Source organism: Protopterus annectens, chromosome 4.part1 (genome assembly GCF_019279795.1).
Source record: "Protopterus annectens isolate FY-2018-M chromosome 4.part1, PAN1.0, whole genome shotgun sequence".
Classification (NCBI taxonomy): domain Eukaryota; kingdom Metazoa; phylum Chordata; order Ceratodontiformes; family Protopteridae; genus Protopterus; species Protopterus annectens.
Genome location: NC_056734.1, coordinates 625,847,873 through 625,870,909, shown reverse-complemented (window position 1 = coordinate 625,870,909; position 23,037 = coordinate 625,847,873). Strand labels below are relative to the sequence as shown.

At 49.2% G+C, this 23,037-nt stretch overlaps 1 protein-coding gene across 1 annotated transcript in view; it reads left to right on the top strand.

The window, feature by feature from the left end:
* Positions 1-23,037, top strand: part of PSMD2 (proteasome 26S subunit ubiquitin receptor, non-ATPase 2) — a 1,781,804-nt gene that overhangs the window by 1,380,117 nt on the left and 378,650 nt on the right. Inside the window, exon 18 of the mRNA XM_044070442.1 lies at positions 19,716-19,810. Within this exon, the coding sequence (XP_043926377.1) occupies positions 19,716-19,810 (95 nt within the window). The remainder of the gene's footprint in view (positions 1-19,715; positions 19,811-23,037) is intronic.

The following is a 23,037-nucleotide window of genomic DNA, read 5'->3' as shown; positions in this document are numbered from 1 at the left end:
GCATTGCATTATTACATAAATTTATGTATTGCCTTCCTTCTGGGGGCACCTGACATCTGGGGCAAGAAAAACTGAAGAAAATGGCGTCGGCTGGTTCTTTTATGCCCCTGTCACACTGACGTCAGGGAAGAAGCGACGACATCCGACGTCGGACCTAGACTTTGGAATTCGGCCGACAGAGGACCCGCCTGACGGCAGGAAAACCCATCTGTTATGACTGCAGCTGTATTCGCACTCGAACATCTACATTTATGGTGGGTACAAAACTGTACTTTCTGGAAATGAGAGCAGTCCTCCTAGTTTTGCTGGCCTTTCAAGATGCTTTCCACCTCCGGGATGATTGATATTCAGGCAGACAATAGGTCTGTAGTCTGGTACATCAACAAACAGGGAGGATCCAGATCTTAACTGCTGTGTCGTGAAGCAGTTAGTGTGTGGTAATGGGCAATCTCTTCCGGCTGCTTTCTGATGGCAGTGCACACAGTGGGGAATGTCAATGTCATTGCAGACAAATTAAGCCGGTCCTTTCTGATGTCTCACAAGTGGTCTCTCAATGTCAAAGTGGCAGAAAGAATTTTCTGTCAGTGGGGCCAACCATGCTGTGACCTTTTCACTTCTGCTCTCACCAACAAGTGTAGCGTATTCTTTTCCCTGATCCCGCCAAAGGGAGAGTCACCAAGAGATGCTGTAGTCCAAGATTGGCCACTGGTCTTCTCTATGCTTAACCCCAACCCACCCCCCCCCCCCAACGTTGACTCTAATCCCAAAATATCTACAGAAAGCATACTGGTTGAAGAGCACAGCTATCTTCATTGCACCCTTTTGGCCTTGTCAAATTCAGTTTCCCTTCCTCTGGCCTCATCTGTATCCACCCTGGATACTGGATCTCTTGTACAGACCTTCTGTCTCACCTGACAAAAATGACTCATCTGGGGGTGTAAAAGACCTCAAACTGATCACATGGTTTCTCCAGTTTCCGAGATTGCTAGACATGCCCCAGGCTTTCCTCCTCGGGCCATCGTATTTTATTATCATCTCAAAAAGCTTCTACTAGAAATATTTACAAAAGTAAACGGAAGAAATTTACTTTCTGGGCCCTTAAGAGAGACATGGACCTTTTTTCTACCCATATACCAGCTGTATTTGAGTTTTTACCTTCAATTTTCAATGGGGTGGGGCTAGTTTTTAATATTCAGGTTCAGTTGGCTGCCATTTCAGACTTCCATCTTGATGAAAATACTTCTTCCTTTGCTTCTTCTAGATTATGCAAAAAGTTTCTCAAAGGAACTTCTTTGCTTAGGCCTCTGGTAAACGATCCTGCTTGGGATTCAAGTATCCTGCTTCAAGGTCTGCTGTAAGGTCCCTTTGAACCTTCAACTAGGTCAGACCTTCAGTTTTTGTCTTAGAAAGCCATATTTCTAGTTGGTATTACATCATATAGCTGAGTATATGAACTCCAGGCTCTCTCCCCCAAGCCTCCTTACCTTGTTTTCCACAAAGGGAAGGTTTTGTTACAAACCAAATTGTCTTTTTGCCTAAGGTAGCTTCTGAGTCCAATATCAACCAGGTCATTAAACTCCCAGTTTTCTTTCCCAATTTCTCCAATAAGGGAGAGTACATGCTCCATATTTTGGATGTGCAAAGACCACTTAGGTTTAATCTCTTTTGGACCAAAGATTTCCTTAACTGACTAGTTTGCATCATTCTCACCTAAAAGATTGGGTATTGCCAGTTTCTAAAGTTATTCTGGCCAAATGGTTAACTGGTTGCATATCTTTTGTCTGTAGTAAAAGAGAGCTGTCCTTGCCTAAGTTGCCTCGAGTTCATTCCACAAGGTCTATGGCTGTATCCTCAGCCTTTTGGTCAAGAACTTCCGTAGATGACATTTGTGTAGCTGCCACTTGGTCCAGTGCTCATAACTTTATTGCCCATTGCAAATTGGATTTGGTTTCTAAGAACGGAGCTGCTTTTGACTCCACATTACTCTGAAATACCCTTCCATGAGGACCACTCAAGGTTCATCTAGCTGGGGACTCTGTCCCATAAGTTGAGAAGTGAATGAAAATAACAACATCAGATAAAATAAGTTAAGTACTAACCATAATGTTACATTTGTGATGTCCTTTTTTATTCTTCCCTCAACTTTCCACACTCCTGACCCCCTGCCCTTTGCTCCTGGAGTGACCTGAGAGATGACATTTTGGAAACTATGGTTCTTTGTTGGAGCTCCAGTTCTATTCCTATAATCTGTACCTTTTTAAGTTCTCTTAAGGTTTTATTCATTGTCTACTAAGGGCAGTGAACTTGATCTGAAGTATGTTAGGTTGACAGGGCATTATGGGTAAAGGGAGGAGCTCAAGAGTTGGGTCTGAGAATCTGGAAGAAACTGCAAAAACAGATCTGAGGCCCATCAGTCGAGAAAGAATGAAAATGGACAATACAGATGTAACATTATGGTGAGTACATAACTGTTTTCCTTATTTGACCAGTCACTGTAGTTTCTTCAGGTTTCTGTAGGCTTTCTGGCTTGGAAATAGCCTGAGGTTTTATGCTGACATGTCTGCTTGTGTGCTGTTAAACCACAGGCTTAGGTCATAAGTCAAACCTATGGCTGTATGGAAGGCTTTGGCATTTGTTAACCCTGCTAGTCATCTGGTGAGTTAACCCAACAGTTTGGAGTACCGCAACAGTGATCAAATCAGTAAGACATCTGTTATTATCTTAAGTTCTTACACAACTGTACTTTTTCTTGTTGTACGTGATACAATTTGGGTCATGGCTGAATAGGTCCCCAAAATGCCCCATTTAACATAATTAAATGCAGTATCTGAAGTAGGGAGTTCATTTGTCAGCAACCTGTGGGTCTTGGATCCAATATCGGATCCAAGCCGGCAACTTGTTTCAAGCTAATGGATCCGAGCTCCTAGCTCCTCCCCTCACCCATAATCCCCTGCCAACCCTCCATGACCTCAGATCTAGTTTGCCGTGCTTGTGGATAGCTGGATTCCTTTGAGCTCTACTAGTAATTGTCAGTTAAGTGTGTTTTTTCTGTCAACTTTCTTCTTTTTTTACAAAAATATAAAGTGTGTAAGTGTTAGGTTCCCTGTAGTGTAAAAATATTTTTCTTTTAATTAGTTATCTGAAGTAGGAACTTCGTTTGTCAGCAACCTGTGGGATACGGATCTGATCTCGGATCCGAGCCGGCAACTTCTAACATAGCATAGATCCGAGCTCCTAGCTCCTCCCCCTCCCCCTTACCCATAATCCCCTGCCTGCCCTAACTGACCTCAGATCTAGTTTGCCGCTCTTCAAGCAACAGCTAGGTTCAGAGCTCTTGGCGTTTTGTGAGAAAAAAAGTTATAATATTTTTTCTTCTGAGTGACTGGTTGTGTGTGTGATAGGTTTACCCTTTCTCCTTTTACATATCTAACTTACTTGTTTTATTTTAAGTATAATTCTCCCTTCCCCGCTGGTCGTAGCGTGTGTGTGTGACTGGATTAGGGGCCTAGTGAGTTTGCTTACTTCAATATGTCGGAGGCCCCTAAGGCAATTTTTTCGAAATGCACCGAGTGTGGTCACAAGCTTTCACCGGCTGATGGCCACACTCGGTGCGTTAGGTGCCTTGGGGTTGAACACCTCTCTCGGGTTGCGATTTGCACGCGTTCAACCCCAGGGCACTCAAGGATAGAAGGTCAAGCTAGTTCTGGCGGGTCTTCTACCCCGAGACTCTGCTTGGGCCTCCGTGCCCCCGTAGCGGTCACCCTGCCTCCTTCCTCCGACCGGGACTCAACCTCCCGCTTCGGCCCGGAGGATAGGGAGGCCAGGAAAGAGAAGCGCGGAGAAGCACCTTAAGCGGCGGGCCGAGGACTCTTCATCGGCCCCGCCCGCCAAGAGGGCTTCCCCGTCCAAGTCTTCTCGATCTCCTCCTCCTCGGACCCGATCCCCTTGTTTCTCCCCGGGTCCCGAGGAGGAGGTGATCCGGTCCCCTTTGAGGTCATCGAGGCGACACTCCAGGTCTGCCTCGGTGGCCTCGTCGAGGTCCACTTTTAGCATGTCTGATGCGGATATGGACCGGATGATGAGGAGATTCATCCAGGCCCAGATGCAGATGGGAGTGCTCTTGCCTCCCCTCCTCCGGGAGGGGGGCTCGACCCCTTTTTTCGTTCCTATAGCTCCTTCTCCGACCCGCATTCTGGGCTCGGAGCTGAGCCACGTTGGATCCGGGGGTAGGTCGGAGCCGACCGTGCTGGGCACGTCGGCTCCGACTATTCCCTTGAGTCTGTCGGATCCGACCTCTCGGCGCCGTGGGCCGAGCTTCGGATCCGAGGGATTCAGTGTGCTTTCGGCTCCGTCCCGGTCGGAGCACACTGGTCCTTCGGATCCGACGTTCTCGGCGCCGGGTCCGATCCACGCTTTGGATCCGCGCGGGAGTCGGATCTTGGATTCTTCTGAGAGCGGCTCCCCCTCGGCTTTCGCTGCGGTGGAGAGGGCACTGTCGAGTGCTTCCAGGCCTCCGATCCTGGCTTCGGCTTCCTCCTGCACTCCTTCTCATCTGATCCTGGCTCCCCTCATCCGAACCTCTGGGCAGCCTGCCTCAGCGCCTTTAGGAGTTCCAGTGGAACAGGTTACAGCCCATGAGGACTCCTCGGACAGCCCCCCCGAGGAGATTCCCCACAAGGCAAAGTGCAAATGGAGGCACATAGACTCCCCTGAGAGTCTCACAGAAGATACCGACTTGGATGAAGGGGAAGGCTCCCCGAGATCACCCCCTGAGGATATCTCCTTTGGAGACATCATGGAAATGCTCAAAATCAGAGGTGGGTGGTCTGCCCCCAAGGCTTCCTCTGACGAGTCCGTATTCCTTGAGGCGTTCGAGGCAGGACCATCTACCTCTTGGGTGTCCCTTCCACCCGACCCCCTGGTGGATCTCATATCCTCTAGGGCTTGGAAGGAACCAGACACCGTAGAGCCGATCCCCAGACGCCCAGACAAATTTTGAGCCCCCCTGCAGAGAGATCACATTGGAGCAGAGGTCCCCCTGTGGATGCCATGTTGGTGGCTGCAGCCACTAAGAAAGAGTTGGCTCAAGAGAGCCCCACGGTTCATCCTCCAAGCAAGGAGTCTCGCGCGATGGACCGTCTTGGAAAGCGGGCCTTCAGTTCAGCGACCTTCTCTGAGGGCCTTGAACTATATGGCACACGTTATTAGGATGCAGCGGGACCTAATTAAGGAATACGCTGCTTCTTCCCCGGGGTCCATGTCGGAGGGAGACAAGGATTTGTACTCTTCCCGAATGGCCACCCTCCGCTCTATTGCTAATACCTCTATGCGGCTATTGTCTCATGCTACAGAGGGAGCCGCTAGAGCAGGCGGAGTCGGGCTTGTCATGAGGAGACAGGCCTGGCTCCGTCACTGTGACTTCTCGGAACCTTTTAAGGCGTTATTCGCGAATGTCCCTTTTGATGGTTCTGCACTGTTCGGCAAAACCATTCGCGACACTCTTGTCCAGAGCGAGAAAGACGGGAAGACCTTGTCTGCCGTCGGAGTCCGCTTCTCTGCGCCCCAGAGGTCCTTTTCCAAGAACCAAAAGGGTCAGAAGAAGATGTGGTTCCGAAAATCGCATCAGTCTCAGTCTGCTCAGGACAACCAGTCCTCTCGTGGCAGAGGAGGACAGGGAGGACGCCGCCCCAGAGGCAGAGGGGGTCCGAGGAATTTTGGGTCCAGAGAACCTTTCTCTGAGAGGCCCACGCAGAACCCCTGAGGGGTTTCCCGACTGCTCCACTCTGGAGGCAGTCGGGGGGGGGGCGTTTTTCGAAGCACCTGGCAAAATGGGAGTCATAACAACAGATCGCTGGGTGCTTCGCATTATATCCAGAGGTTACCTAATTCCCTTCATAGCCAACCCCAGAATCAGAAGCCTTCCGGCTCCACCCAGTCAAAGAAGGCGCTGCAGAAATCCAGCAGCTTCTACAAAAAAGAGCCATCCAGCCCATCCCCCCAGATCAAGTCGGATCAGGGTTTTACTCCAGGTTCTTTCTGGTGCCAAAAAAGATGGGGGACTTGAGGTCCATCCTCGACCTCTCTTTCCTAAACCTGATGGTACCCAAACAAAAGTTCCGAATGGTCACGTTGCAATCCGTCCTCCCCTTATTGCGGGAGGACGACTGGATGTGCTCTATAGACCTCAAGGATGCGTACTATCACGTTCTAGTGGACAGGCGTTCCAGGAGGTTCCTCCGCTTCCGGCTGGGAGCCAGTCAATTTCAATTCAGGGTCCTCCCCTTCGGTCTCACCTCAGCCCCCATGGTGTTCACCAAGGTCCTAGCGGTAGTAGCGGCCCACCTGAGACTCCAGGGAATTCAGGTCTTTCCATACCTGGACGACTGGCTCCTCACAGCCCCAACAAGGCATCTACTTTGCTCAGGCAGGGACTATTTTCTCGGTCTGGCTCCTCTATTAGGATTAACCATCAACATGACCAAATCCTCTCTCACCCCTACACAGATACTAGATTTTATAGGGGCAAGACTGGATTCCAGACAGATGCTTGCGTTCCTGACTACGGATTGACTTCGGAACCTGATGTTACACGTGCAGGCCATTCTTCATCTGCAAACTCCTTCGGCGGAATTGATTCTGAGGGCCCTAGGATCTATGGCGACTGCAATTCCTCTGCTACCATTGGCCCGGCTGAACATGAGGATTCTACAGTGGACCCTCCAGGTACAATGGTCCCTGTCTTGCAACCCTCTGTCTCACCCCGTTTCCTTAAGCAAGGTTTGCAGAAAATCGCTCCTGTGGTGGCTCCAGTCTCCCAACCTCCACACGGGCCGTCCCTTCTCACTACCTCCACCAGTCGACACAGTGACCACGGACGCTTCTCGCCTGGGGTGGGGGGGGCATTTTTCAGGCAGAACAGTCCAAGACACTTGGAACGACGTAGAGACCTCTTTGCATATCAACGTCCTAGAGAGCGGTGCTTTTGACGTTGCAAGCACTACACAACTCTCTTCCGGTAGGGACAATTGCGGTACAGACAGACAACATGTCGGTAGTCTGGTACATCAACAAACAAGGGGGAACCAGGTCTTACCCCCTTTGCCACGAGGCCATGAGAGTGTGGGAATGGGCGATTTCCACCAACCGCTTTCTCATAGCAACACACATTCCGGGAAGGTCCAACATTTTAGCGGACAGGCTCAGTCGTACTATCCTGACTCCCTACGAGTGGTCTCTCAACCACCGAGTGGCAGAGCAAGTATTTGCCCGATGGGGGCGACCTTGTTGCGATCTTTTTGCCTCTCCTTCAAACACGAAATGCAACGATTACTTCGCTCTGATCCCCCCTCCAGGGAAGTCCCCGAGAGACTCTCTAGTTCATGCTTGGCCTCCCTGTCTGCTTTATGCTTACCCTCCTCTACCCCTGATGTTGAGATTGTTACAGAAAGCCAGGCAGATGGGGAGCAGAATGATCCTCATTGCCCCATTCTGGCCTCGTCAGACGTGGTTCCCTTACCTATGGTCTCACCTAGTGTATCCACCATGGATTCTGGATCCCATTCCAGATCTCATCTCGCATCCTGTCGGTCTTCCAACTCCGAACCTGGTCAACCTCAAGCTGACGGCTTGGTTGCTCCAGTTCCACTCCTCATAAGGACTCCCGGGATCTCATCACCGGTTAAAGCCATTCTTGTAGCAGCTCATAAGCCTTCCACCAGGAAGGTTTATCGGAGTAAGTGGAAACGCTTCACCATTTGGGCAAAACACCGTCGTTTAGACCCGTTCACAGCCCCGATATCATCGATTCTAGAATTTCTAACCTCTCTCTTTCACCAGGGGGCTAGTTCTTCCACAGTCAAGGTACAGCTGGCAGCAATCTCATACTATCATGTGGGGCAAGAGTCTGGTCCTATTATCACTTCCAAACTGTGTAAGACCTTCCTCAAGGGTACCTTCCTCCTTAGACCTCCAGTTAGAGGTGGTACCCCCATGGGATTTATCCTTAGTCTTGCAGTCCTTGACTGGTCCCCCATTCGAACCGGCTGCCACGGTTGATCTCAAATTCCTCTCTTGGAAGACAGCCTTTTTGGTGGCCATAACTTCAGCCAAAGGGTATCGAATTGCAAGCCCTTTGTGTCAAACCACCATATTTGGTTTTTCACCCGGATAGGGTTTACCTCAGAATCAACCCGTCCTTTCTACCTAAGGTATCTTCAGAAGCGAACATCAATCAATCCATCAATCTCCCAGTGTTTTTCCCCAACTTTCATAACAAAGGAGAGTACAAGCTTCATTCCTTGGACGTACACAGACAATTACGTTTTTATATCCACAGAACTGCTGGTCATAGGCAATCCGATCAGTTTATCTCCTTTGCCAAAAGTAATTTCGGAAAATCAGTTTCGAAGGTTTCTCTCTCTAGATGGATCTCGATTTGTATTCTGTTAGCATATCAGAGTTCGGGAAGGCCTGCACCTCAAGGAGTCCGTGCGCATTCTACTAGGGCCGTTGCCACTTCTGCAGCCTTTCAGGCTAGGGTTCCACTGGATGACATTTGTTCCGCAGCCACTTGGGCTTCATCTCACACCTTTATCAGCAATTATAAAATAGATGTTATTTCCCGAGGTAGAGCGTCCTTTGGCTCTGCGGTGCTCCGGAATATCCTTCCATGAAGGCCACCCAAGACTTAGGTAGCTGGGGACTCTGTCCCACAGGTTGCTGACAAATGAAGTTCCTACTTCAGATTAAGAAGTTATGTACTCCCCATAACGTTCCATCTGAGTAGGTATCTTCATTTGTCTGCAACCATCCCCCCCTCCTTCCCCCTGACCGATTGGATCGCTCTTGTGTTATTAGCATATGTTCCCATTGGGACACCTGTTATCTGTTGTGCTATGGGGCAAACTTGATCTGAGGTCAGTTAGGGCAGGCAGGGGATTATGGGTAAGGGGGAGGAGCTAGGAGCTCGGATCTATGCTATGTTAGAAGTTGCCGGCTCGGATCCGAGATCGGATCCGTATCCCACAGGTTGCAGACAAATGAAGATACCTACTCAGATGGAACGTTATGGTGAGTACATAACTTCTTATTTTCCCTCCCTTCGCTGGTCGTTAGTGAGTGTGTGTTGTGTTTTGGGGCCTGTGTGTTTGTGTAACACTACCTTTTCTTTTAAGTATGGCTGAGGCCCCAAAAGCCATTTTTTCTAAATGTACTGAGTGTGGCCATAAGCTCTCCCCGGCTGATGGCCACACTCGGTGCGTTCGGTGCCTTGGGGTTGAACACTTCACTTCAGGCTGTTCCATTTGTGCAGCGTTCAACCCCAGGGCACTGAAAGAGCGGAGGTCGAAGCTGGTCTTGGCGGGACTTTTACCCCCGGACTCGGCTCCGGCCTCCGCTGGTCCCGTGGCTCTACCACAGGCTGTGGTTGCTGCCATTCCTGCCCCCCTTCCTTTGGCCGGGACTCAAACTCCCGCTGAAGTGCTGGAGGACAGGGAGGCCAGGAGGGAGAAACGGAGGGAGAAGCACCACAAGCGGCAGGCCGAGGCCTCCGCTTCGGCCCCACCAGCTAAGCGGGCTTCTCCCTCCACTGCTTCTAGGTCTCCTCCTCCTCGGCTCTGATCCCCTTGTTTCTCCCCAGGGCCCGAGGAGGCCCGATCTCTATCGAGGTCATCGAGGCGGCATTCCAGGCCTGCCTCGGTGACCTCTTCGAGATCGACTTTCAGTATGTCCGATGCAGACTTGGACAGGATGATGCGAAGGTTCATCCAGGCCCAGCTGCAGATGGGAGTGCTCTTGCCTCCCCCCCCCCCTTCGGGGGGGAAGCTCAACACCTTTTTTCCATCATATTGCTCCTTCTCCGACCCGCTATCCGGGCTCGGAGCATTCGGAGCCGAGCAGCATTGGAGCCGGGGGTGGGTCGGCGCCAACAGTACTTGGTACTTTGGATCCGACCCTGCCCTCGAGCCTGACGGATCCGACCTCTCGGAGCCGTGGCCCGAGCTTCGGATCCGAGGGATTCAGTGTGCCTTTGGCTCCATCCAGGTCGGAGCGCACTGGTCCTTCGGATCCGATGGTCTCGTCGCCGGTTCCGATCCCTTCATTGGATCCGAGTGGGAGCTGACTTTCGGAGCCCAGAGAGAGTGGTTTCCCCCTCGGCTTTTGATGTAGTGGAGAGGGCTCTGTTGAGAGCATCTGGACCCCCCGGCCCTTGTCTCGGCTCCACCCTGCACTCCCTGTCTGCTGGGCCAGGCTTCCATCACCCGGCCAAAGGGACAGCCTGCTTCAATGTCCCAGATGGTTCCATTGGAACAGGATGTTGCTGGCGAGGCCTTCTCGGACAGCCCCCCCCGAGGAAGTGCCCTGCAAGCATAAGTGCAAGAGGAGGCATGTGGACTCCCCTGAGTCCTTAACTGAGGACACGGACTTGGATGAAGGGGAAGGCTCCCCAAGATCACCCCCTGAGGATGTCTCTTTTGGAGACATCATGAAGATGCTGAGGATCAGAGGTGGGTGGTCTGCCCCCAAGTCTTCCTCCGATGAGTCCGTGTTTCTGGAGGCATTCGAAGCAGGCCCGTCTACCTCTTGGGTGTCCCCTCCGGCTGACCCCTTGGTGGACCTTATTACCACCAGGGCGTGGAAGGATCCGGACACCTTGGAGCCAATACCCAAACGCCCAGACAGAATACTAAGCCCCCCCTCAGACCGGTCGCACTGGAGCAAGGGTCCCCCCGTAGATGCCATGTTGACGACGGCAGCCACGAAGAGGGATCTAGCACAGGAGAGCCCCTCAGTCCATCCACCGAGCAAGGAGTCCCGCTCGATGGACCGCTTAGGGAAGCGAGTTTTTAGTTCAGCGACCTTCACGGTAAGGTCTCTGAACTATATGGCACATGTCATCAGGATGCAGCGGGATCTTATCAAAGAATACGCTGCCTCCTCCCCTGAGTCCTTGTCGGTGGACAAACAATTGTACTCCACCCGAATGGCCACTCTGAGATCAATTTCAAATACCTCTATGCGGCTATTGTCCCACGCCACCGAGGGAGCCGCTAGGGCTAGCGGAGCAGGCCTAGTCATGAGACGTCAGGCCTGGCTCCGTCATTGTGGCTTTGCGGAGCCCTTTAAAGCGTCTTTTGCGAACACCCCTTTCGATGGTTCTGCCCTGTTTGGCAAAACGGTTCGTGAGACACTTGTCCAGAGCGAGAAGGACGGGAAGACGTTATCTGCCGTCGGAGTCCGCTTCTCTGCTCCCCAGCATTTTTTTTCGAAGAACCAAAAGGGTCAGAAGAAGATGTGGTTCCGGAAATCGCAACATTCCCAACCCGCTCCGGACAACCAGATTTTCCGTGGCAGAGGAGGACAGGGAGGATGCCGCCCCAGGGGCAGAGGGGCTCCGAGAAACTTTGGGTCCAGAGAACCTTTCTCTGAATGGCCCACGCAGCAGCCCTGAAGGGTTGCCCGACTGCTCCACTCTGGAGGCACTCGGGGGGCGCTTCTCAGAGCACCTAGCGGCATGGGAGTCCATCACCACAGACCGCTGGGTGCTTCGAGTTATATCCAGAGGGTACAAAATACCATTACTTCATGTACCCAAATTCAAGAACCTCCCCGATGTACCCACCCCATCAGAGGGAGGCTGCAGCCGCAGAAATTCAGCAGCTGCTAAGAAAAAGAGCCATCCAGCCTGTCCCCCAAGACCAGCTCGGATTAGGGTTCTACTCCAGGTTCTTTTTGGTGCCAAAAAAGACGGGGGACTTGAGACCGATTCTAGACCTTTCCCGCTTGAACCTGTCTGTAACCAAGGAAAAATTCCGATTGGTCACTCTTCAATCTATTCTCCCCTTTCTAAGGGAGAACGATTGGATGTGCTCTATAGACCTCAAGGATGCGTACTACCACATTCTAATGGACAGATGATCCAGGAGGATGTCCTTCAAGGATGCATCTGCAGTCCTTACAAATGGGTTGTCCTGTCGTCAGGCAGCCCTTCGGTCGGCCGGATTCCAAAGTCTGGGTCTGGCCTCGGCTGGTGTCGCACTTCACCCGACGTCATAGCTGCAGTTCTTCGGGTATAAAGGCATCAGCCGACGCCATTTTCCTCAGTCTTTCTTGCCGCGTGGCGTCCGAAGCAGAAGCTGTTCGCAAGTGCCGGTCGGTCAGAACCAGAGATTACTACTACCGAATACTCTACAGATGATTCCTCTGATGTTTCAGATGATTCGGACCCTCCAGAGGCTCCTTTCTCCCCTTATGAAGACTCCGATGCTGAAGAGTCCATCCCTTCTGCCTCTCCGCCTGAGGAATTTTCCTTTGGGGAAACCTTGTATGCTATGAGGGAACAATTTCAGTGGCAGGGCCAGGATTTCTCAGACTCCAGAAAAAGGCTTAGAACCTTTCTGCATTTACCACAACATAGGCCTTTAGCCATACCTCCAGTTCTTTCTGTTGTAGATGATGCATTTAATGATGCTTGTACTGCTCCTGATTCTCTACCTCCGGCCCCTGCTAAGCCTGATAGATACTACAGGGTCCCGGACACACATTACCATTTGTATAAGGCTCCTTTTGCAGATCCCGAGACTATCTCCCAAGGACCTAAGGCTGTAGCAGCTACTTCTGCTAAGAACCCCCTCCCCTCAGAAAGGGAATCCAGATCCTTAGAGAGATGGGGTAAAAAAGTTTACACTTCTGCTACTCTTTCAGCTAGGGCCTTGAACTGTCAATTTCACATGATCCAGTATCAAGAATTTATGCTAGACCAGTTAACCAAAAACTGTCCTCTGATGAATCATTAGACAAAAATCTGTTCAGGAAATGGTACATAACATTCAGCAAGTCAGTAACCATTCCTTAAAATGTGGCTATGATGCACTGGAGGCTTCCTTTAGATCAGCCATGACTGGCACAGTTATCAGAAGGCATGCATGGTTAAAAGAGCAGGCCTTACCAGACCATGTCAAGTCCAAACTATTAGATGCTCCTATGGATAAGATCAATTTGTTTGGCGCTCCTGCACAACAGGTGCTGAAGAAGATGGAAGAGAAGGCAAAATCTGTCCAAACAGTGAAAGATTTCTTACAGGTCCAACCGCCAAGGTTTAGCAGGAATTGGCCCTCCAAGAATTGGTCCTTTCCAGACTCATCCAGAGCTCAGAGAGGCAGGAATAGGCGTTCAAGAGGCAGAAACCAATCCAGGGGTGCCTACAGGGGACGCCAGTGGCAGAATAACAACCAGCGAAGTACAGACACAGACACAGCCACCACCACAACTACAGGACAATCACAGTGACTTGGCTCTGGCACCGCCTACCAGGGAACAACTAGAAGCACCCTTAGGCGGGAAGCTAGCCTTATTTTCAATAAACTGGCATTACATCACAAGAGACAAGTGGATTTTACAGACAATAGACCAGGGCTACAGGTTTCACTTCCATACTCTACCAGGGAAGAGAGGAATGCCAAACCTACCTCCAAATCAAAAAGCAGAAGCTCTAAAACAAATATCCCAATTATTGAAGATGAGAGCTGTGGAAAAGGTACCATCTATGGTGCAAGGAAAGGGATTTTACTCCAGACTATTCCTGGTACCAAGAAAAGAGAGCAAATGGAGACCTATTTTCGACCTGTCCGCTTTAAACACTTTCCTCATTGTTCCAAAATTCAAAATGCTGACTCTACAGCAGCTTCTTTCCATGCTGGGCAAGGAGTCTTGGCTGGTAACTCTAGATCTCAAGGAGGCATACCTGCATGTCCCCATATGACCAAATTGCAGAAGATACCTCAGATTTCTTGCAGGATCAGAGCATTATCAATTCTCAGCATTGCCCTTTGGCTTATCTACTGCGCCCAGAGTGTTCACGAAATGCCTGGCATCAGTAATTGCTCATTGCAGGCTTCAGGGAATCCAAATCTACCCCTACCTGGACGACTGCCTGATACAAGCGGACAACAAAAACAAGCTAGCAGAAGACTTACAAAAGGTCATCTACCTGCTACAAGCCCTGGGATACACAGTCAATATAAAAAAGTCAAGGCATCCCAAAGAATAACCTTTTTGGGTGCAGAGTTGGACACATCAAAGCAAATGGCATCCCTAACAGTAGAAAAACAGGAGCAGCTACCTCTCTACTTCTTGGCATTAACAAAGCAGAACCATCTGACAGCAAGAAAAGTACTGCAAGCCTTGGGCTTCATGGCATCCTGCATAATATTGGTTCCTCATGCCAGACTGCATATGAGAAAACTACAGTGGTACCTAAGGAATTTATGGTCTCAACACAAGCACAGCTTAGAAACCCAGATTCCAATTATTCCATGCCTGAAGCAGGAATTCCTATGGTGGGCTCAGGCTTGTCAAACAAACCCAGGATTGCCCTTCCACAGTACTCAACCAAGCCAAACCATCACGACGGACGCCTCAGACCTCGGTTGGGGGGCCCACATGCTGGACAAGTGCATACAAGGCTTATGGACTCAAGACCAGCTGCACTTACACATAAATCTAAAGGAAATGCTGGCAGTAAAACTGGCAATTCAGGCATTCAGACCATTTCTCCAACAAGGTCAATTGATGATAAGGACAGACAACACCACACTTATGTGGTACATCAACAAACAGGGAGGCACACATTCGTATCCTCTTTGCCGGATGGCACTGGACCTCTGGAATGTGGCCCTGAGCTACAACATTCAGTTGAAAGCAATTTTTGTACCAGGAAAAGAAAACATTCTAGCAGACATATTAAGCAGGACTACCACGGATGCCCACGAATGGATGCTGCATCCGGACATCTTCAAAACCATTACAAGAAAATGGGGGCTTCCAGAAATAGACTTATTTGCATCCCCACACAATCACCAGCTAAAGAAATTCTGCACAAGGACGTACCACTCGCTTGGAAGGTGGACTCCCTTTCCTTCAGTTGGAAAAACCTGACAGCATATGCTTTCCCACCACTCCCTTTGATGCACAAGGTGCTATTGAAGATCAAAGAGGACCGTCCAAGGATCATTCTGATAGCTCCAGACTGGCCAAGGCAACATTGGTACCCATTACTGAGGAGCATGTCTCGGGAACAAATATGGCCACTACCCCTGGTTCCCTTGCTGTTAACACAGAACAACTACAACAATCTGCATCCAAACCTGAGAACTCTGCAGCTGACTGCCTGGAACATTGCATAAGACCAATAAACCCAAATTTATCCCAAAGGGTTAAAGACATTATCCTTGAGGCTCGCAGACCCTCAACAAGAAAAAATTATTCAGCAAAATGGAAAAGATATCTCATTTGGAGTACTGCAAAAGGAGAAGATGTGTCACTGGTAAACATAGCCAACATCCTGGAATACTTGGCAGAGCTCTTCCACACAGACCTGTCCTATTCCTCCATCAAGATTCATGCATCAGCTATTTCAGCAGAATACGACTTGGATCCTCCTGTCTTCTCACATCCTCTGCTCTGACAGTTTCTGAGAGGAATTAAAAATGTAAAGCCTCCTAGGAAGCCACCATTACCAGCATGGGACTTGAACTTTGTGCTAGAAAAATTGACACTTCCTCCTTTCGAACCAGCAGCAACAGCAGAATTACAATACTTATCATGGAAGACTGCTTTCCTGCTGGCAATCACTTCAGCAAGAAGGGTATCTGAACTTCAGGCATTAATGGCAGTACAACCCTTCCTGATCTTCCATCAAGATAGTGTCCATGAGAACAAATCCTTCCTTTATGCCTAAGGTGGTCTCCAGAGTTTCCTTAAATCAGGCTATCCACCTACCTACATTCTTCCCCAACCCCCAGAACAGGGGAGAAAGACTGCTGCATACCTTGGATGTACATAGACAATTACGCTACTACCTGGACAGAACCAAGGGCAATAGAAAAACTGACCAGCTACTAGTAGCATATGCAACAGGAAGGGTAGGTAAAGCAATTTCAAAACAGACAATCTGCAAGTGGATAGGAAATTGCATTAGATTCTGTTACTCCTACCATGGAAAGAAAACTCCAGAGAACATCAGGCCTCACTCTACAAGGGCAACAGCCACTACCACAGCCTTCTTACGAGGAGTGGCTACCAAGGACATTTTAGAGGCTGCTACTTGGAGCTCCGTGCATACATTTGCCAAGCATTATAATTTACCTTTATACTCTAGATCCCTAGCAGGTTTTGCCACTGCTGTTTTGCAAGGGATCCTAACTACACCATAACTTTATTTTTCCTCCTCCCCCAGTTGGGCTATGGTATTCTACCCATTTGTAAGGACTGCAGATGCATCCTTGAAGGACATAGTACAGTTTTGTACCTACCATAAATGTAGATGTCCGATAGGAATGCATCTGCAGTCAGGATTACCCACCCACCTTCCCCTCTGTGGTGCTCCTAGGGTATTTGCCCATCTTATAGCTAGCTGGGGGAATCTATTATGGTGTATTTGTTTGTATATATGTACATACATGCATATTTTTTGTGTTTGCTCTCTACTATTTGGAATCATTGGCATTTATCCAAATTTAGCCTTCCAAGAGGGCACCTGGCATCTGGGGCAAGAGACACTGAGGAAAATGGCGTCGGCTGATGCCTTTATACCCGAAGAACTGCAGCTATGACGTCGGGTGAAGTGCGACACCAGCCGAGGCCAGACCCAGACTTTGGAATCCGGCCGACCGAAGGGCTGCCTGACGACAGGACAACCCATTTGTAAGGACTGCAGATGCATTCCTATCGGACATCTACATTTATGGTAGGTACAAAACTGTACTTTCCTCAGCTTCCGGCTGGGAGCCAGTCACTACCAGTTCAGGGTCCTTCCCTTTGACCTCACCACAGCCCCCAGGGTGTTCACCAAGGTATTAGCAGTGGTTGCAGCCCACCTGAGACTCCAGGGAATACAGGTCTTTCCGTACCTAGACGACTGGCTCCTGACCGCCCCAACAAGGCATCTACTTTGCTCAGCCAGAGATTTCTTTCTCCACCTAGCCCCACAGTTAGGCATTACCATCAATGCCGACAAATCCCTTCTGGCCCCGACACAAGCCATAGAATTCATAGGAGCTAGAATAGACACCTGAGAGCTACGAGCCTTCCTAACGTCCGAGAGACTTCGGAATTTGCAACTCCATGTGCGGGCTATCCTCCAATCAGAGACCCCACCAGCGGAATTGGTCCTGAGGGCACTGGGCTCCATGGCGGCAGCGATGACGCTCCATCGATGCGCCCGTCTGAACATGCGGGTACTGCAATGGACCCCTCTAGTGCAATGGTCTTTTCTGTCCTTTCCTCTTCACCACCCCATTGCTATCAGCAAAGCTTGCAGGAGGGCTCTATTATGGTGGCTCCATGCTTCGGACCTCCATATGGGCCGACCCTTTTGCACCTCTCCCCCTCTCGCCACAGTGACCACGGACGCCTCCTGGCTCGGGTGGGGGGGGGGGGCGCATTATTCAGGCAGGACGGTCCAAGGCACGTGGAACAATACAGAGACCTCCCTGCATATCAACGTTCTGGAGATGAGAGTGGTGCTGTACGCGTTGAAAGCACTTCAGAATCTCCTCCCCATAGGAACGATTGCAATTCAGTCAGACAACATGTTGGTTGTCTGGTACATCAACAAACAGGGGGGAACCAGATCTTACCCTCTATGCCGCGAAGCCATGAGAGTGTGGGAATGGGCGATCTCCACCAACTGCTTTCTGATTGCAACGCACATTCCGGGGCGGACCAACATCCTAGCGGACAAACTCAGTCGCACCCTTCTTACTCCGTACGAGTGGTCTCTCAACCCACTAGTACCGAAGCAGATATTCGCAATATGGGGGCAACCCTGCTTTGATCTTTTTGCTTCTTCCTCAAACACCAAATGTGGCAATTTCTTCGCTCTGATTCCCCCTCCAGGGGAAACTCCAAGAGACGCTCTGGTGCATGCTTGGCCACCCGGTCTACTTTATGCCTATCCTCCTCTACCCCTGATGCGCAACTCTTACAGAAAGCCTCCCGGTTGGGGAGCAGGATGATCCTCATTGCCCCATTCTGGCCTCTGCAAATTTGGTTCCCTTATCTGTGGTCTCACCTAGTGAATCCTCCTTGGATTCTGGATCCCAGTCCGGATCTAATCTCCCATCCGTCGGACTTACCGACCCCAAATCTGGACAATCTGAAGCTGACAGCTTGGTTGCTCCAGTTCCACTCCTAGTTAGGACTCCCGGTATCTCTTCACCAGTCAAAGCCATCCTTGTGGCAGCGCATAAGCCCTCCACCAGGAAAGTGTACCGCAGTAAATGGAAATGTTTCTCCATCTGGGCGGAGCATCATAATCTAGATCCCCTCTTCCGTCCATATTAGACTTCCTAACCGAACTTTTTCAGGAAGGCGCTAGTTGCTCAACTGTCAAAGTGCAATTGGTGGCCATCTCACATTACCATGTGGGTCATGATACAGGGCCTTTGATGTCGGCCAAATTGTGTAAAACCTTTCTCAAGGGCACCTTTTTGCTTAGACCCCCTATAAAAGAAGTCGTACCACCGTGGGATCTTTCACTAGTTCTTCAAGCCTTGACTGCTCCACCTTTTGAACCCTCTGCTTCAGTAGATCTCAAATTCTTGTCCTGGAAAACAGCATTCCTTGTAGCCATCACTTCTGCAAAAAGAGTTTCGGAGCTTCAAGCTCTTTCTGTGAAGCCTCCTTATTTGATCTTTCACCCGGACAGAGTGTACCTCAGGATCAATCCCTCTTTTCTTCCCAAAATAGCATCAGAAACCAATATAAACCAATCCATAAATTTACCGGTTTTCTTCCCTAAATATCAGAATAAAGGAGAGCACAAGCTGCACTCATTAGATGTTCATACGCAGCTACGCTTTTATACTCATAGAACAGCTGGTCATAGACAATCCGACCAGCTGTTCATTTCCTTTGCCAAATTTAATTTGGGGAAAGCAATATCAAAAGTATCTCTATCACGCTGGATTTCTCAATGTATCCTATTAGCGTACCAAGCCTCTGGGAGACCCGCACCTGAAGGAGTTCGCACATTCCACTGCTCCATCTCTACTTCTGCGGCCTTCAAGTCTAGAGTCCCATTGGATGATATTTGTTCGGCAGCCACTTGGGCCTCATCTCATACCTTTATTAACCACTACTAACTGGACATGATTTCTAGAGGGAGAGCATCCTTTGGCTCTGCGGTGCTTCGCAATATCCTTCCATGATAGCCACCCAAGGTTCAGGTAGCTGGGGACTCTGTCCCACAGGTTGCTGACAAATGAACTCCCTACTTCAGATTAAGAAGTTATGTACTCACCATAACATTCCATCTGAGTAGGTAGCTTCATTTGTCTGCAACCATCCCCCCCTCCTTCCCCCTGGCCTTCTTCGGATCTATCTTAGTTGGATACCCGTTTTGGGTATATATTGAGGGGCAAACTCGATCTGAGGTCATGGAGGGTTGGCAGGGGATTATGGGTGAGGGGAGGAGCTAGGAGCTCAGATCCATTAGCTTGAAACAAGTTGCCGGCTCGGATCCGATATCGGATCCAAGACCCACAGGTTGCAGACAAATGAAGCTACCTACTCAGATGGAACGTTATGGTGAGTACATAACTTCTTATTTTTTACAAGTTAAAAAAAAGAGATCTTTGACTGATGATTTAATGTGTTCATATTGCTCCACTGCAATGCTGTTAATTTTCTCCATGGTCTCCTTTGCTAATTTGCAGGTACAAACAATGCAAGACTTGCAGCTATGTTACGACAGCTAGCACAGTACCATGCCAAGGATCCCAGCAATCTTTTCATGGTCAGATTGGCCCAGGTATGTTGCTTTTTCTTTGGGTCTGTAGTACTGATGCCATATAGTGTCCAGGCTCCCCATTAGTTGTCATAACTAGTAGTAGTAGCATTACCTGTTTGCTCCCATGCCAGTAGTAGTAATTTCATTAGGTAGAGCGGAAAAAGTTAATACTGTAGTTAAGAGGTGGGTGGGGTGTTAAGCACGTTTAGAGACTATATATGCTTATAATAAGGTTTATATTAGAAGTATGTGGGTGTAGGTAGAGTAGTGTCACACAAAGTATATAGCGTGGGAGATTGTTGTAAAGCTTCATGATGTTCATCGTGCATACAGCTGCAGTCATTACAGATGGGTTATCCTGCCATCAGGCGGGTCCTCGGTCAGCCGAATTCCAAAGTCTAGGTCCGGCGTCGGTTGTCGTCGCTTCTTCCCTGACGTCAGTGCGGCAGGGGTGTAAAAGAGGCAGCCGACGCCATTTTCTTCAGTCTTTCTTGCCACGCGGTGCCCAAAGCAGAAGCAGTTCGCAAGTGCCGGTCGGCCAGCTCCTGAGATTTACGAAAGTATTTCAGCCAAAGTCTTCTTTAAAGCTAAGTACCCCGTTGGGGAAACTTTTCTTGCCTCAGACCGATGTCAGACAAAGTTAATAATTGCATTTCTTGTGGGAAGCAAATACCGCATAAGGATTTCCACTCTTTCTGTATACCTTGCTTAGGCCCAGACCACGACGTCTCGGCCTGCCGTTTTTGTGCTAGATTCAACAAGCGCACTATTAAGTGCTGGGCAGAGTTCACCCTTCATTATTTTGGCAAAAAATTTAATTATATCATGTCGTCGGATACACCGACACTAGTTTTGAGCAAAAAACGCAAAGATAAGGGCCGACATCAGAGGTCCGCACCGAGTACTGAGACCACGCTTAGGCCGACTACCGGTTCTCTGGTTCTCAGCGAGGCGCCTACGCAGCCCCTGAATACCGATAAAACTACATTACCGGTGACTTCAGTACCCGAGGTCGCAGGCTCCTCGGTCTCCATTCCTACTGCAGATACCGACGCCACTCTTGGCGGGGAAACTCAAAATTTAGTCAGGCCTGCCATTTCTGAAGGCATCTTCAGACCTTCCACCTTCTCTATTAAATCCTTCACTAAATCTAAAGCAGCCATGAAAACTAAAAAACAGGGTCCTCAGACCTCCTCTCAAGGCCCCATGCCTAAAAAGCAGATGCTTAAAATGGCTGAGGATTTGATTATTCTCATTAGGGGTTCTCAACCTCCCTCTGACAAAAGACCCAGACTAGAGGAAGACTACCCTTCCTCAGACCAGGCTTCTATTACCTCAGAACACTCTGAGGACCAGGATTACGCCTATTCCCCTTTCGAATCCTCTGATGCTGAGGAGTCTATTCCCTCAGTCCCCCTCTGAGGACTACTCTTTTCGGGAAACCCTGCATACATTGAGGGAACACTTTCACTGGGAAGGCCAAGATTACTCAGATTCCAAGAAAAGGCTCAGGGAATTTCTACTGCTCCCCCAGCATAGGCCCCTGGCTAATCCCTCCTGTTTTAGATATTTTGGATGATGTGTACACAGAAGCCAGCCTTAATCCAGATTCTTTACCTCCAGCCCCTGTTAAACCAGACAGGTATTACCGGGTTCCTGATTCTCACCAGTTCCTTTATAAAAGCCATACTGCTGACCCAGAAACTATTTCACAGGGTCCCAAGGGAATAAAGGCCTCTACTGCTAAAAACCCTTTACCTTCAGAGAGATTCCAGAGCATTAGAAAGGTGGGGGAAAAAGGTGTATACCTCTGCCACTTTAACCATGAGGGCATTAAACTGTCAATTCCATATGTTAAAGTACCAACAGTTTTTGTTATCTCAGTTGAAAAGCAAAATGACACAAACAGAACAACCAGATTTGAAAGAGTTGCAGGATTTGTTGCATGGTGCAGAGCAAGTGGGTAAACATACCTTGCAGTGTGGGTTTGATGCTTTAGAGGCCTCATGTAGAGCTGCTTTCACGGGGTCTGTTATACGTAGACATGCTTGGCTCAAAGAGCAAACCTTACCAGATCATGTCAAAGCAAAGTTATTAGATGCACCACTTCAAAAAGATGTATTGTTTGGTGTTAAAGCCGAGGAGGTACTAAAGAAAATGGAGGAAAAAGCGAAATCAATGCAAACAGTGAAAGATTTCCTGCAGGTACAACCTCCATGCTTCAGCAGAAACTGGCCTTAAAAAAATTGGTCCTTTCCAGCCACGGACAGACCTCAAAGGGGCAGATACAGGCGCCCAAGGGGTAGAGGACAACCTCAAGGGCAAGCACCAACCCCAAGAGGTGGAGAAGATAGATCACAGTCATTTAGAAAACAGACACAATGACTTCCCCCTATACCTGCCAAGCAAAGCTTTAATGGCAGCACCTTTGGGCGGAAAACTGGCATTATTTTCAAAAAATTGGCATATTGTTACAAAAGACAAATGGATTCTGGACATTATAGACAGAGGCTACAGGTTCCACTTTCACACCCTTCCAAAAATGAGAGGCATGCCAAACCTGCCACAAAATCAAAGGGCAGAGGCACAAAGACAAATTTCCGCTCTCATGGATATGAAAGCAATTCAAGAGGTACCTGCAAAAGAACAAGGTCGAGGTTTTTATTCCAGACTATTCCTGGTACCAAGGAAAGACAAAGATTGGAGACCTGTCTTAGACCTATCCATCCTAAACACATATCTACAGGTGCCAAAATTCAAGATGCTCACATTACAGCAGCTTCTTCCCATGCTGGGCAAGGAGTCTTGGCTGGTAACATTGGACCTCAAGGAGGGATACCTGCATGTCCCTATCGTACAAGATTGCAGAAGATACCTCAGATTTCTTGCAGGTTCAACCCATTACCAATTCTCTGCATTGCCCTTTGGCTTATCTACTGCGCCCAGAGTGTTTACGAAATGCCTGGCATCAGTAATTGCCTTTTGCAGACTACAAGGAATACAAATCTACCCATATCTGGACAACTGCCTGATCCAAGCGGACAGCAAGGGCATTCTGTTGCAGCATCTGGCGTTTGTAATAAAACTGTTAAACTTCCTGGGATACACAGTGAACAAAAAGAAATCAAAACTAATACCTTCTCAACAGATAATTTTCCTGGGTGCCAGCTTAAATACAACCACCCAGATGGCCTACCTCACGCCAGACAAACAAGGGCAACTGTCTCAATACTTCAGCAAAATGGCAA